We start from the raw sequence: 14,201 nt of genomic DNA on the forward strand, positions 1-14,201 counted from the left end.
ATAGCACAGTGCATGCAATGATTAACTGCAGAGAAGAGATACTTAAGCAAAAAAAGAGATTACAGCAGTCCTTCAGCATTACTTACCAACCTTGTTAAAACAGTAATAAATTGTGCAAGTAAATTTGAGGATGGGCGGCAGAATTGGGCCAATAAAATATAAAAATATAAAATATAAAAAATGCAGAGTGAAACCCATGTTAACACAGGAGAATGCTTTATACACAGGAGTGTGGCAAAAATTAATGCACTTTTGTGTGTTCCTGGATATTTATAAGAGAATAACTATACAGATACTTCTTCATATTTTAGATATGTTTATAAAATGAATAAAGTACAAGAAGCAATGGACTTAAATAATTTCATATTTATTTCACAAATTAACCATACATGTTAACATTCAATACACATTGGTGACAAACAGACATAATTAACTATTTTGTTAAGATACTTGTTTTGTAGAAATGAAGACAACATTAAATCTGAAAATAAAATTGTGAGCTTTTTCATTCCTATGAAAACACAAAATTTTGAAAAGAGATAGTCAAGCTATACCAGTTGTCCCAGACTAAATGCATTCAAACCTAGGATTACTCCAGATTTAATAATTGTAGCTTAGGTGAACCGGGTGCTCCTGGCTAATGTACGAAACTTAAACCAAGACTTATAAATTTACATAAACCACGAACACCACTACGTGGGTAAAGATGCTTGGCCTTATATTTCGGATGTGAACATGAACTTGGACCTGTTTGGCTTTTGTTGCTGTTGCTCTTTTTGCACCTTGATTCAGCGCCTCACAGGTGTACTCTCCTTGGTGAATCTCCCCGCACACTTTGCTTATTACTAGTGTGTACGTGTCCTGATCTTGCAAACACTAGAATTTGTTGCCTGAAGAGACCAGTTTACCCTCAAAGTACCAGTTCACCTCTCTGACATTTGTTATGACAGACACCAGCCTGACACTCTCCTCTTCCTCCACAACAATGTCAACCAGTTTGCTGTGTATGATGGGATAACATTCAATATCCAAAACAAGTTATGGGCCTCTTTCTGCTAAAAATGTTCAGATTTACATGCAAAATAAACACACACCACAGTTGTGCAGGACCTAATCAAAGGGCCTCTGACCTCTTTGACTTTGGAACTAAAAGACCCCTCACGTCCCAGCTGACATAGAACATCAGACAATTCATGCCAACTTCCCTAAGGACCTCTGCTGTCTAATGAATCAGTCAGTGCTACACATCTACACAAGGAATGGATTAAGGGCACATTATGGAGTAATTCTTTCCCAGCACAACATTGGGTCAGACAGTCATGTTTCTCTTTCCTACCACCATTACCTATGAGAAAGCACAATTAGCTCTGCCTTTTAACATACAAATCTTAAATATTTATCAAGGGGTTATGACTGAGAAGAAACTGAAGTGACACATTTGCATTAGCCTAAACATTTCAGTTGTTTTGCCTGGGTACTGGGTCATTAGAACTTGCCACTCCTGACTTTATATCAGGCAACATGATTGGGCAAGGTGAATCTTTTGATCAAAAATTACTGTCCCAGGTGAGTGATGGGATAGTCTTAGAAAATAATCGACTTTTTGAGGCATGCTGGTCTCACTGTAAGGACACATCAAACTCAGAAATAAGAAATTGTATGAACATAACTGAACATAAAATAGGAATAGTTTTTATGCTTAAAATCACCACTCTGCTTAAAGCTGTTTGTAAGGCAACTGACAGCAATTTGTAAATAACTGGAAGAACCTTATTAACAGGTAAATGAAGTAAAACTAATTTTTGCCTAGGGATCTTGAACTCAAGATCTCACCTTGACATATAGGTAACTGGAAAGCTGGTACGTACATTAGAAAGTTATTTAGTTTCTGAGAAACTTTAATTAATAACTTTCCTCCATTTAACAGATTTTCTTAATCAATTTATCATTGTTTATGTAAGAGAGATTTAATTCTGATTTAATTATGTCAGCTACTGCTGGTTCCTCCTAAATATTGGCATTACTTTAAATATAAAAATATATATTCACATTGAGAACATTAATGTAAAAATCTCCTGTGCTGAGAAAATGCCACAGATAACAACTGAATATATTCCACTTATTTCTGGTCATTTTGACACATAGCACACTTAACGGTGAAGGAAGGAAGGAAGGAAGGAAGGAAGGAAGGAAGGAAGGAAGGAAGGAAGGAAGGAAGGAAGGGAGGGAGGGAGGGAGGGATATGTAGAGATGTAGTTCTAATGTGAAACAAGAATACTGCATAAAAATATCTTACTTTTTTACTACTATGCATTTTTTACAAATGACACTGGAATACAGGGACAACCAAAATTATTTTAATGAATTTACAGTAACATAATTGATTTGTTATTATTATGCTCCCTCTCTGCTTTCCCTTTAGCTCCTAAAAATACAGTACAAAATATGCTTTCATGTTTATTACTTGGTAATAGAGAAGAAAATCCTGTCCGGTCTCTACTAATGCAAAATTTTCATTTTTCTTCCCTTTAGTCTGCATTTCTTTACAACAGCATAATTTCATTGACTTAAAAAAGGCATTTAATTCCATGAGTCAGTAGAATGAGGCCCATAGATGTAAGAATTTTGCAGTGATAGAAACCGTAAACAGGATTTGAATCGTGTTCTGACACAACATTGTGAGAAGGGGGAATACCAATTTAAGGAGTTCTTTAACAGAACTATACCCAGACTAAAGAGCAAGCGTAAGTTAGTGTTCCATACCTCTAGGTTACAAGAAAAAGGTGGTGTCTACAGTTTCAGGTGATTTCTAGCCTACATAAAACAATAGTGATTGCACTGTTACAGACACACAGGTATATGTACATTATACAAAAAAATTAGTCCTACGCAAATGAGTGTCAATTAAAATATCTTTACAAGAATGAGTAAGGAGCGTAGAAGGAGCCTGAAATATCCTTCAGTGCAGAAAGTGTGCGCAAATCTATGCATGGATTAAATCTCACTTAAATTCCCCAAAGAAGGCAAATCTAAGTGAAACACAAATATGCCCACAGAGTGGTTTTCATCCTTACAGAGATGAAAACAATGCCCCTAAAATGAGTGCTGCATTTTTACCTGCAGTGAACAACATCATAAAACCACTTCGTATTTCAAGACAGACTCTGAAATAAATTATGGAAATTTAGTATAATGTTAACACAGCGCAAGTCTCAGCAGTTCCTGCCCTGTTTGTAGCTATACATTTGTACTGCCCACTGTCACTTTGCATCAGGTTTTCAATAGTAAGACTGTGCAAGCCGTTCTGCTCTTCCTGTGCACAGTACCTATCCCCTTCCAACAACACCCCATCCTTGTACCAGCAGACACTTGGACGGGGGGAACCAGTCACAAGACACTGGAAGCATGCTGAGGCACCTACAAATGTACTGTAGTCAGAAATCAGCCTCACAAATCTGGGAGGAGCTTCTGTGACCTGGAACTCAAAGCTGCAGCTCTCTGAGTCCTCTGCCCTAAACTCAACCCCTTCCTCTTCAGATGGCTCTGCAAACACATCAAAACTAATGTTGACACGCTTCTCCCCTTCCACTTCCTGCTCTTGTTGAGTCACTGCAAGCAGTCGGATCGCTTTTTCTGAGTCATCTCTGTGTGGTTCAAACTCAAATTCCAGCTCTATTTCTGACTGGTCACCCGGGCTTACAGTCTTACTCAAAAGCAAGTCACACTTCTGGGACTTGTGCGGTTCACAGCCTGTGACTATCTCACTGCTTGCTGCATTTGCTTCCTGCTGAGCCATGACCACAAGGGAGCCGTTGCACATTGCTTCTCCCAGCCTATTCATTGCCTGACAGTGATACCAGCCACTATCAGAAGGTCCTACAGTTTGGACCTTCAAACTGTGAAGTCCCTCCTCCTGACTCACAACATACTTCCCTGTGCCAGGTGTCACACGGGTGTCACCTTTGAACCACTGAACTGCTGGGACAGGAGTACCTGTTACAACACACTCAAAAACTGCATCCAAGCCTTCTGTCACCTTGATATCTGTAATGGGCACGGCAAAGCGTGGAGGCATTTCAGTTACTTGGAAATCAATTTTTACATCCTCATTCTCCCCTGCTGCCAAGCCTGCAGCTTGTTCTAACAAGGCAAGTGGAAGTACATCTAGGGAAACCACCATGCTCTTCTTGTCTGGGCTAAACTCAGGACTGGTTATGATTTTGACCTGCTTCTCAAACTCTTTCACTTCATTTTCATCCAGCTCCACTTCCAGGAGGATTTCCTGTGGTGAAGGGGACCTTGAAGATGTGTTTTGCTCCATGTCAAAGTGTATAACATGCTGGTGGGTGACAGGGGGTGGCAGTGCCAGTGACCGTCCATCTTCAGGCAAAACTTCCACCTCTGCAATACTTTTAGCTTCCCCAACAATGTTCACTGCATGGCACAGATACTGTCCTTCATCAGATTTCTGGACATTAGTGATTTCCAGAACATATATGTCCCCATCCTTCTCTGTTCGCACTCTCTCACCTGGCTCCAACAGAGACTTATTATGATACCACTTCACTCCTGGCTTGGGCACACCCACCACCTCAGCCACGAACGTCAGCGTGCTGCCTTCATACAACCTCCTCCTGCTCAATGCCTTGAGGAATGCAGGTGGCATGTCCCTGCCTGATGGCTCCAGGGCTTCACAGGGCATCACAAACCCGTTTGCCTGGGGCTGGTCCGAAGGCTGATGCCTCCTCTCACAGAGCGGGAGCATGGTCAGGGCATCCATATACTCCCCAGTGGGCGTCCGGTAGCGCTCCGGTGGCGTGCTGTCCCCTGATGCAGAGCAGGGTCCCTCAAAGGGTGTGAAATATTGCTCTGACAATGCGCTGCATTTTGAACTCTCGGAGGGTGTGGAGTAGTGCTCAGGGGCCATGCTGTACACTGAGCCCTCGGATGGCGTGGAGTAGCGCTCAGGCGGCGTGTTGTACCCTGAGCCCTCAGACGGCGTGGAGTAACGCTCAGGTGGTGTGTTGTACCCTGAGCCCTCAGACGGTGTGGAGTAGCGCTCAGGTGGTGTGTTGTACCCTGAGCCCTCAGACGGTGTGGAGTAGTGCTCAGGTGTGCTGAGTGGCGTGTGGTAGGATGCTGATGAAGCAGTTTCAAAGATTTCCACAGAGGAGGGAGGTGTGTAGAAGCGGTCTGAATCAGGTGACTCCTCTCTGCTTCCACTCTCCAGCTCTATAGACATTTCTGACTCTGGAGAGAAGGGCCGGGCAAGTTCCTGATGGTTGTTGTAATAATCATAAACCATGCTGAAGGTAACCTCCTCCACTTCCAGTGAAGTGATAGTTTCTTGCTGCTCCTTCTGAACTGTGCCTCTGAGATTTGGAGTTTCATATATCCCAGTGGATCTTAAATAATTGGCCAGAGACAAATCAGGCTCCAGCTCTGAGATTTGAATAGCACTGGACTCTGGAGCTGCAGAAGTATCCTCCCACATTTCTTCTACATCCAGACTGTTCTCAGAGGCTTCCTCAGTGGGAGTCCTCTTCTTGTCCCAAGACTCCCTCCTTTGCTCCTCCTGTGCCACAGGATCATCGATTACTAACCCAAGTATGAGTTTCCCAAAAGAGAAACCCTTGGTTGTGTTTGGTTCCTGTTGAATGTCTCTGAGCTTCTCCTCAGGGGAATCTGTGTTTTCTATCTCACAGGTGAAGCTGCTCATTCCTGGCTCAAAGACCTTTTCTATCTCAGAACCACCACCTTCCTCAGCCTGATGCCCAGCTTGGAGTTTCTTTTCATGTGCAGCTTTTTTCAAGTCCATAATGAAGCTGTCACTCTGGGAGTCTGTGGTCTCCAGTCGTTCCCCACTCTCCCACACATGTGTTTCCTGAACTCCTCTTTGGAAACCTTCTGGGGGTTCCACTAGAAATTCATTCATTTTTTCCTGAATTAAGTCCTCTCCACAGACACTCACCTCTGACTCCTGCATTTCTTCTGCAGAGTGTTCTTCTTCAGCAGATATCATGATGCTGCCAAGATCCCCATTAGGCGTTTGCAAATCAGCCGTTGTGACTTCTCTTGGCTGTTCCTCTTCCTGGGCATCAACCTCCTCCTGCTGCATCCTGTAGCTCTGATGCAGCTCCTCACTCAGAGACACCTCTTCCTCAGGCACACCATGCTGGTGCACAGCGGAGTTGAGCCCAGTGACTCTTACCTGCACACTTTCCAGTGATGTGGTGGGTTTTGCCTGTTCTGTATACACAGTCTCTGCAGCCGGGAAAGGCTCCACAAACTTCTTCAGATCAAATGTGATCTCAGTCTCAGTCTCAGATGGCAACAGCTTCTCTCTGAAATGCACTTCCTCCAGATGAACTTCAGCTTCCTCAGTAAAAACCTGACCTGAGTTTTCTATGCCAGGAGGAGTGGGGATTAAATCCAAGGAAGGGCTGCATGCATCAGACTTCATTTCTTGCAGCACTTGCCTGTCTCTGTTCATTTCCCAGTGTGTGGCATCACCATCATCAATCAGTTCTTCTTTACAAAGATTATCATCAGCTTTAATCTCCTGTTCAATATCAACTGATCTCTCTTGCTCCTTGTCCTGTTCTTCCTGCTGCTCTCCTGTATAGAATTCATAAAAGCCAAACTCCTCCTTTGTGGGGCTGCTTGCAATGTGGTCCTGCAGGTGGGGCACATACTCTTCCACAAGAGGCACATCAGGAGTCATTGCCTCCCAGGCAGGGGCATCACACTCTGTGCAGACATCACTTCCCTCTTGCACCACAGGTGATATAGGAATTAGAAATTGTGAATCCTTACACTCCCCTGCCAGAGCAGACTGCTCAGGGACATGTGTTTGCCCTTGCACTTCTGTAAATGACAAATCCTTACACTCTATTGCCAGAGCAGACTGCTCAAAGGCATGTGTTTGCTCTTGCACTTCCATAAATGATGAGTCCTTACACTCCCCTGCCAGAGCAGACTGCTCAGGGGCATGTGTTTGCCCTTGCACTTCTGTAAATGACAAATCCTTACCCTCTATTGCCAGAGCAGACTGCTCAAAGGCATGTGTTTGCTCTTGCACTTCCATAAATGATGAGTCCTTATACTCCCCTGCCAGAGCAGACTGCTCAGGGGCATGTATTTGCCCTTGCACTTCCATAAATGACAAATCCTTACCCTCTCTTGCCAGAGCAGACTGCTCAAAGGCATGTGTTTGCTCTTGCACTTTCATGAATGATGAATCCTTACACTCCCCTGCCAGAGCAGACTGCTCAAAGGCATGTGTTTGCCCTTCCACTTCCATAAATGGTGACTTCAAGATGTCCCAAGACAGGGTATCTGTATGTGGTAGCACCTTGCCTCCTTCAGGCTCCAGCTCCTCAGAAAAGTGACCTGAGTCTTTGGCCACCAGTTCACATCCTTCCCTGGATATGGTAGGGTGCAATTCAGTGGAATCAATTCCAAACCTATGTTCCTCAGAGTCAGCTTTTCCCTTGTACTGCCTCATCTCAGAAATACCATCTGTATAACTCACCCTTTCTTCTGTATTGCCCGCTTCTTGCCTTGCATAAACTTCTGTGGTATCCAGCATCATTGTTTCCTCCATTTCACTTTCCCTGAAGTGAGGAGTTTCCTCGCACTCTTCCAGCTGCTCACCAGAAGGTGGAGACAACCTCAGGGACCATGGTAGGTGGGCTTGCTCCTCCTTGGGGCATGCGGTTTGTTCCTCTTCATCCTTCCCAAGTATGCTGGGGCCTTGGAGGTGCAGGACATGGTCCATGGTAGGCAGTTCCTCAGTGCCTCCATCCTTGCTATACAGCTTGGGTGCGCTGGGCTGCACTGTCAGCTCAGAGGCAGTCTGTGCTGTTCCAGCCACGTTTGTGGCCACACAGCAGTATCGCCCAGCATCCGTGACAGAGACCTCTTGAAGGTGTAAGCGGTATATGCCATTCTTGTCTTCTTCAAACCTCAGCCTCTCACTGGCAGAGAGGCTCTGACCATTCAAGGACCAGGTCACAGCTGGTGGGGGCTGCCCAGACACAGCACACTCCACCACCACTTCCTCTCCTTCACAGCAGTGAATATGTGCTGGGGCTTCTGTCACAATTTGGGGTGGTTCATTTCCCATATCAAATGAAAACTTAAATTTGTGCTTTATGGTGAAAGCAGCCTGCTCTGGAGAGAGTCGTGGGGTCTCCCTCATCTCTGTGTCTTGCTCTGGCGTTGGAGTGGGGGCAGTGATTTTGATTTCCACAGGCAATGACAGCAAGTCTGAGTCTGGAACTGCACTTGGCAGTCCATTCTCTGCTGCAAGGGCCAGACCAGCTTCTTCTTCCTCCTTCTTCCTCACTTTCTCCTCTTTCTTCTTCTCTTTCTCCCTTTCTTCTTCCTTCACCTTCTCTTTCTTCTCCTTCACTTTCATCCCCTCCTTTTCCTTCATTGTGTACTTATAGGCTGGCATTCGCTGTCTCACATGAAGTGCAGCTGAGGTGCTGACTGTGCCCAGTGGGTTGAAGATCACACAGGTGACAGTGCCACCATGCTGTGGGAGCACAGATGGGAAGGTCAGTGTGGAGCAGCACTCCGTGGTGTGAACAGCAGTGCCCTGGATGCGCCCCACGGGCTTGTCATTGTTGTACCAAGTGACGGTGGGCTGTGGGCGGCCATGGAAGAGGCAGGAGAAAGTGCATCTTTGTCCCTCAACAGTTTCCTGGGGCTTGACCTCCTGTACAAAGAGGGGTGGGCAGGGCTCCAGGAGCCCACCTTGCACCTGCCATCTCTCCCCCATGGCCTTGGGTCTGGAGTATTGCTTCACTACCTGCACTCTGAGGGGCTTCGAGCCAACCATTGTGGCAGCCACCTTAGGTGGGCTGGGCTTCCCAGGAGGGCCCTCCTGGGGCATGAACATGAGGGATTCCTGCTTCTTTTTCAGTGCTGCCCTCTTTGCTTCCCTCAGCTTCTGCAGCTTCCAACGGATCTCCTCATCCAGGAGCTCCTCAGCATCAGGCACTGTGCGCCTGTGCTCCCTACTCTGTGCCAGCCCTGGGCGGTGAGGCCCCGCCAGTGGCAGGCTCTGGAAACAGATGGTTCGTACCATGCCCCGGGCTGGTGAGAGGTCCCCAAGCTCAGCCACCTGCCCCTTGTCAAAGGGAGAGCCAGTGCAGCGGAGCACCACCCGCAGCCGGTCCTCCCGCCGCTGCTGCAGCAGGCACTCCCAGCTCTGCCGCACCCACTCTGCTTTTCCGGCGAGACCCAAGCCCCGCTGCTCCCCTCTGCGTGCCACCAGCAGCGAGGCAGTGGACTCAGCTGAGCCCTCACTGTTAATGGCGAATACCCTGTAGCTGCCAGCGTCATACTCCCGCACATCCTGCAGCTCCAGGCTGGCACAGTGCGTGTGCTCCGTGCTCTCGGTGCGAATCACCTTGCGGCAGTCCTGGAGGACAGGCCGGTTGTTGTGAAACCAGGCCATGTGTGGTGCTGGGCATGCCACCAGCTTGCAGTGGAAGAACGCAGGGTCCCCCTCCACAACAGACCTACACTTCAAGCCCTGTGTGAAGATGGGTTTACGGTTCTGGGGGCAAGCCAGCACCGCCACTGTGCCATGTCCCTTGAAGTCCACCATGCTGTGCTGCTCTGCAAGAGAAGGAGACTGGGTTATTACATGTCATGCTCTGCCTACCATCTGGTTGTAAAAAAGTAGCAATATGTTGAAATAAAAAATGGGCATGCAACAGATTTCATCACACACCCAGGAAAAAAAAAGTAATTCACTCACCATATTTGTTCGAATAAACGCAACGCCTTGCTCTGTTTTAAAGATTGACACGAAAATCGTTCGTTGTCTGTTCTTTCTTCAGACTGTGGAAATTTCTTCTTGAACAAGCAAAAAAAGAATTTCAAAATAACATGTTCTTCTGCATGTATGTTTTTGTTGCCTGGAAAAGCTGTGTGTCTTTGGGTGGCAAAGAAGAAAATCTTACCTGACTTGCAGACAGTAGAATAAACGCCCTTTCTGACCCCTCTGTTTGTAGGTATGTTCAAACAATTGAAAAAAATATTTTGAAATATATTTTTTTTAGAAGTAAGTAACATGAAATGAGAAGGCGTTTATTCGAACTAATACAGCCACTAACTTCACAGTGTTATGCACGGGGGAAAAAAGCAAGCAACATGAACCACGTATGCTATCTGCAAGCCAGGGTAAGAGATGTATAATGATGAATTAATGTATGTAAAAAAAAGTGCAAGGAATCAATGGGAATGTGTAGCTTTCACATAACCTAAACAACAAATGCTCTCTAGTATACTTCATGTATCCATTCAACAGTGTCCATTGAACTGATTAATGTTAGGCTGCTAACTTGTTTAAAAGTAATACAATTAAGATTTGTATAACTTCCTTCTGAAGTAAACTATTCCATGCATTCAAAAGGAAATTGAACAAATAAGAGCTCTGTGAACAGCTGCAAAGCATGAAGTAAAAGTTAAAAATATGGCTGCACAGTTATAAATTTGAAGTTTTAAACATATTTTAAAACTTGAATAACCTTATAATGCAGGTAACCCTTTGCATATCAAAACAAACATGCAACATGTTCCAATATGCTTTAAAATGTGTCTTTCCCCATCAGACACTTCATGGAAGCTGATAAAAGCTTTTCACAACATTACTAATTACTGGTACTAATTATTCTCATCGGTGATTGTACCTTTCAGTTCCATTTCAACCTCTTCCTCTAGCTTCTCATGAACAATTTTTTCAGGAGCTAGAATAAAAAAGACAAAGATTTTTGAGCTATAGTTGCTAAATGTGCCAATCAACACTTTATATAGTAAAAATATCCAATCTATTTTGCAAAAACACATAAATTCACATGTACGTACACACACGTAAATGCATGCCAAACATTTCAAACACCTGATAAATTTTGAGAACAGAGTAATCAAATATTTTCAAACTTGTTTGAAGTGCACATTTTTCTATAAGATTTGCTTTCTTTTCGCAGGGTGGGGGAAAGTTTCTAAAACAACATGCCTTTATCATGCTGTAAATCCCTGAAGAAAACATTCAACAATCCACAGACTAATGAGATACTTCTTGTTGTTTATCATCTCTTAGGGAATGAATATATTGGAATGCAATGATGATGCTATGCATGAGGAATTGATACTTGGAAGGAGCATGCAGTTGCCAACCTGTCACTTTCAGATGGGTGCTGCACTCGGCTTGTCCTGCAGAGTTAACTATTCTGCACTTGTATATACCCTTGTGGTTCTGATCAACTTTCAATAATCTTAAACTGCACAGTGGCCCATCATGTTTTATGGAACACAGTGCAGACTCCTCAACTATTAGCTGATTGCACAGCCAGACTACGCAAGGTGTAGGCACACCTTTCATTACGCAAAAGAGAAACACATCATCTCCTTCTTCTACAGTGGTTTCTGAAGGCAGAGTTTCAAGAAACTCTGGTGCTTTGGCGTCAGTTTCTGTGATGTCTTCACATGGCACAACATCAGGATAATATACTCTGTTTCTTTGCTTCTCAGTTTCATATGGTCTTTGGGATGTAGATATAAATAAGCTCGAGGTTTTCTTTGAAGATTCTTGCTTAACTTCAGATGCTTTAAACTGACAATCTTTGGCTGCTTTAAAGCTTTTAGTATCTGATTCAAGAGTAATTTTTGTTACTGCTTTGGCTTGTGCTTCTTTTGCTAGGTAAGAATAAAGTTAGGAAAAGGATTAGGTCAGATGTTTTGCAGGAATAAAAAAATCCTTATACTTAGGGGGAAAACCCCAGTAATTAGTATTGATAGAATATGCTGTATATTAGTACTAAAACAATGCTATTAAACATGAGTGATTGCACATTTAAGAGCTCTGTTCCTGTTAGGCTAATTCTAGGTAACAGTTAAGCCTGTGGGACTTCCATCTTGATCCACAATGACTAAAAAAAGCACATCTTTGCTTCTAATTTAGAGCCTTAATTTGGTAAGTAGCAGCAGAAGATTATGTAAAGTGCTTTTCACGGCTCTATAGTGAAGAAAGAAAATTTCAATAATTAAGAGCCAAATCAACAGGATCAACGCCTTTCTCATTATTCATCACAGTTTTCTGGCCTGATTCCTTTGAAATCATCAGAAATACTATCACCTGTAGTGATAATACATTTTTTGGGTCTTCATTACCGGTAACACTACTAACATTTTAATACTTTGATGTCAGGAAGAGGTGGAAGGAGTTTTAGCAAAAAATAAATAGTTATATATTAGGAAGAGCGAAAGGTAGAAAACAGTTCATTGTTGCAGTAATACAATACTTGCACCCATTAATCCTTTCAAGTACATTAACTTATATTGCCAACTTTGGAATTGGAATCTTGGATTTGTTAGAAACATGCTGGAGTTTGAAATGACCTGGTATCTAATTCAACATTGCATCTGACATTCTTTTCTTCCTTAAACTCCAGCTCCAGGAATTAACAGAATATAAAATTTCCTACAAGCCTGTTTTGCTTTACATCTCACTGCATATCACAAAGGATATGGGGAATAAAAAGCCTGAGACATCTGTGACTTTATGGGAAGAGGCACAGAGTTACAATACCAACTTCCCAGTACTGCATGTCACTTGTGAGTAGAGCTGTAAATGTGGAGGAAAAACTCCAAAGCATTATTATTAGAGCTTTCTCAATTAAATACTGATAATAAAGGAAATATGAGTGAGCTCTAGGCAGTTAAAATGAAGCTGCAAAAGGTAAGTGATAATGTTAAAAGTCAGATAACCACCTTTGACTGTTAGTACTGCAGAAGTTGTTGTCCCTCCATAGTCATTATACACAGTACAACTGTATAGTCCTTGATCTGTCAGCTGGACATTTAGGATTGTGAGCAGAAGAACATTCCCATTTTGTGATATCTTCAATTTTTCAGACAATTCTATCTTTTCACCTTCATGGGCCCAAAGAAACTCATAGAATTCATTTTCTAAGGCACATATGAACTGAGCAGTGTCACCACACTTCACAGTTAGGTCTCTGAGTTGCAAGAGAACCTTTGGAGGGACATCTCTCTTTTCCTGAGAGGTCTTCATAGAGATTTTGGTGCTCTGAGATGTTTGAGAAAGGACTGTTGTGTGCATGGCTTTCATTTCTTCAACTGATGTAGACTTCATGGTCAAACTTTCTGACACGCTTTCAAAAACCTGTACACGCAATTCCTGTGATGGCTGTTCCACTGATTTAAATTCTTTTTGATAAGTTTCAATGTTCTTCTTTGTGAGAGGAGAAACGTGAAGTTCTGATATAGACTCTTTTACATCTTTCCCAGAACTTTGCCTATCTAGGGCTTGCACTGTGTAATCAAGTAACAAAAACAACAACATTAGTATCTAAAGAACTTTACTGGGCCATGCTCTGAACAAAATCAAACAGCATGGGGGGGTGAAAATGAATGATCTTCATTTGAAAACACAGCATGCCAGATGTACTACTCTGTTGACACAGAAGTTATCCATTCACATGAATGAATGACAAGAGATGCCTAAGCTAGTCATGCAGTTGATACTCGGTGCTTGTCTCTTCTTTCACTAAAGTGGTCCATTTTAGTATTGGAAACTTATGGCCCTTTCAAAGGAGGTGTTTTTTTTTTTCCCCCCTACAGAATAGTGCAAAATACCTCAGTCACTGCTATAAAGATCACTAAATCACTTTTTAAAAAAAATATGAATGCCTTCATTAAAGCATTGTTGTTCTTTGACCTATATTGAGATACAAACTTGAAAACTTCCAGATGTTACAGCTTAAAGACAGGAAATGAGAGTGGATGGGTTACTGAGGGTACTATTAATGTTAGGTGGGAAAGAAAAGGTGTGAAACAAGGGAAAAATTAGTAACAGCATAGAAGTGTGGTATACAACATATTGAATCCCTTTGAAGTAAAAATGGGGCTTTACCTTCTGCAGTCACTGTAAGTGTAGCTGTACAAGTTGTTTCTCCAGCACTATTTCTTGCCTTGCAAGAGTATTGGCCAGCATGCTCTAAGAAAGCATCTACTATTATCAGTATAGCTGTGCCTGTAGACTCATCAAAGTGGAAAACTAAGTCTTTTTTTGGCAACATGAGTTGTTGATCATGAAACCACTGGATTTTTGGTTTGGGCCTGCCAGAGACTCTAGCATGAAATCTGACTGATTCCCCGCT

General features: G+C 43.3%; 2 protein-coding genes across 9 annotated transcripts in view; both read right to left on the bottom strand.

Moving 5' to 3' along the window:
• Positions 1-14,201, bottom strand: part of TTN (titin) — a 244,913-nt gene that overhangs the window by 194,126 nt on the left and 36,586 nt on the right. For all 8 annotated transcript variants that reach the window (XM_039554641.1, XM_039554643.1, XM_039554642.1 and 5 more), the window contains exon 43: positions 10,710-10,766. In XM_039554641.1, the coding sequence (XP_039410575.1) occupies positions 10,710-10,766 (57 nt within the window). The remainder of the gene's footprint in view (positions 1-10,709; positions 10,767-14,201) is intronic.
• On the bottom strand, positions 347-9,867 carry LOC109145671 (muscle M-line assembly protein unc-89-like). The gene is made up of 2 exons (XM_019290380.3): positions 9,776-9,867; positions 347-9,633 (listed from the first exon to the last, which is right to left on the bottom strand). Exon 2 carries the CDS (start codon positions 9,620-9,622, stop codon positions 3,185-3,187), a length of 6,438 nt encoding a protein of 2,145 aa, XP_019145925.2. The 5' UTR covers positions 9,623-9,633; positions 9,776-9,867; the 3' UTR covers positions 347-3,184.

The sequence above is a fragment of the Corvus cornix genome, chromosome 7, assembly GCF_000738735.6.
Source record: "Corvus cornix cornix isolate S_Up_H32 chromosome 7, ASM73873v5, whole genome shotgun sequence".
Taxonomy (NCBI): domain Eukaryota; kingdom Metazoa; phylum Chordata; class Aves; order Passeriformes; family Corvidae; genus Corvus; species Corvus cornix.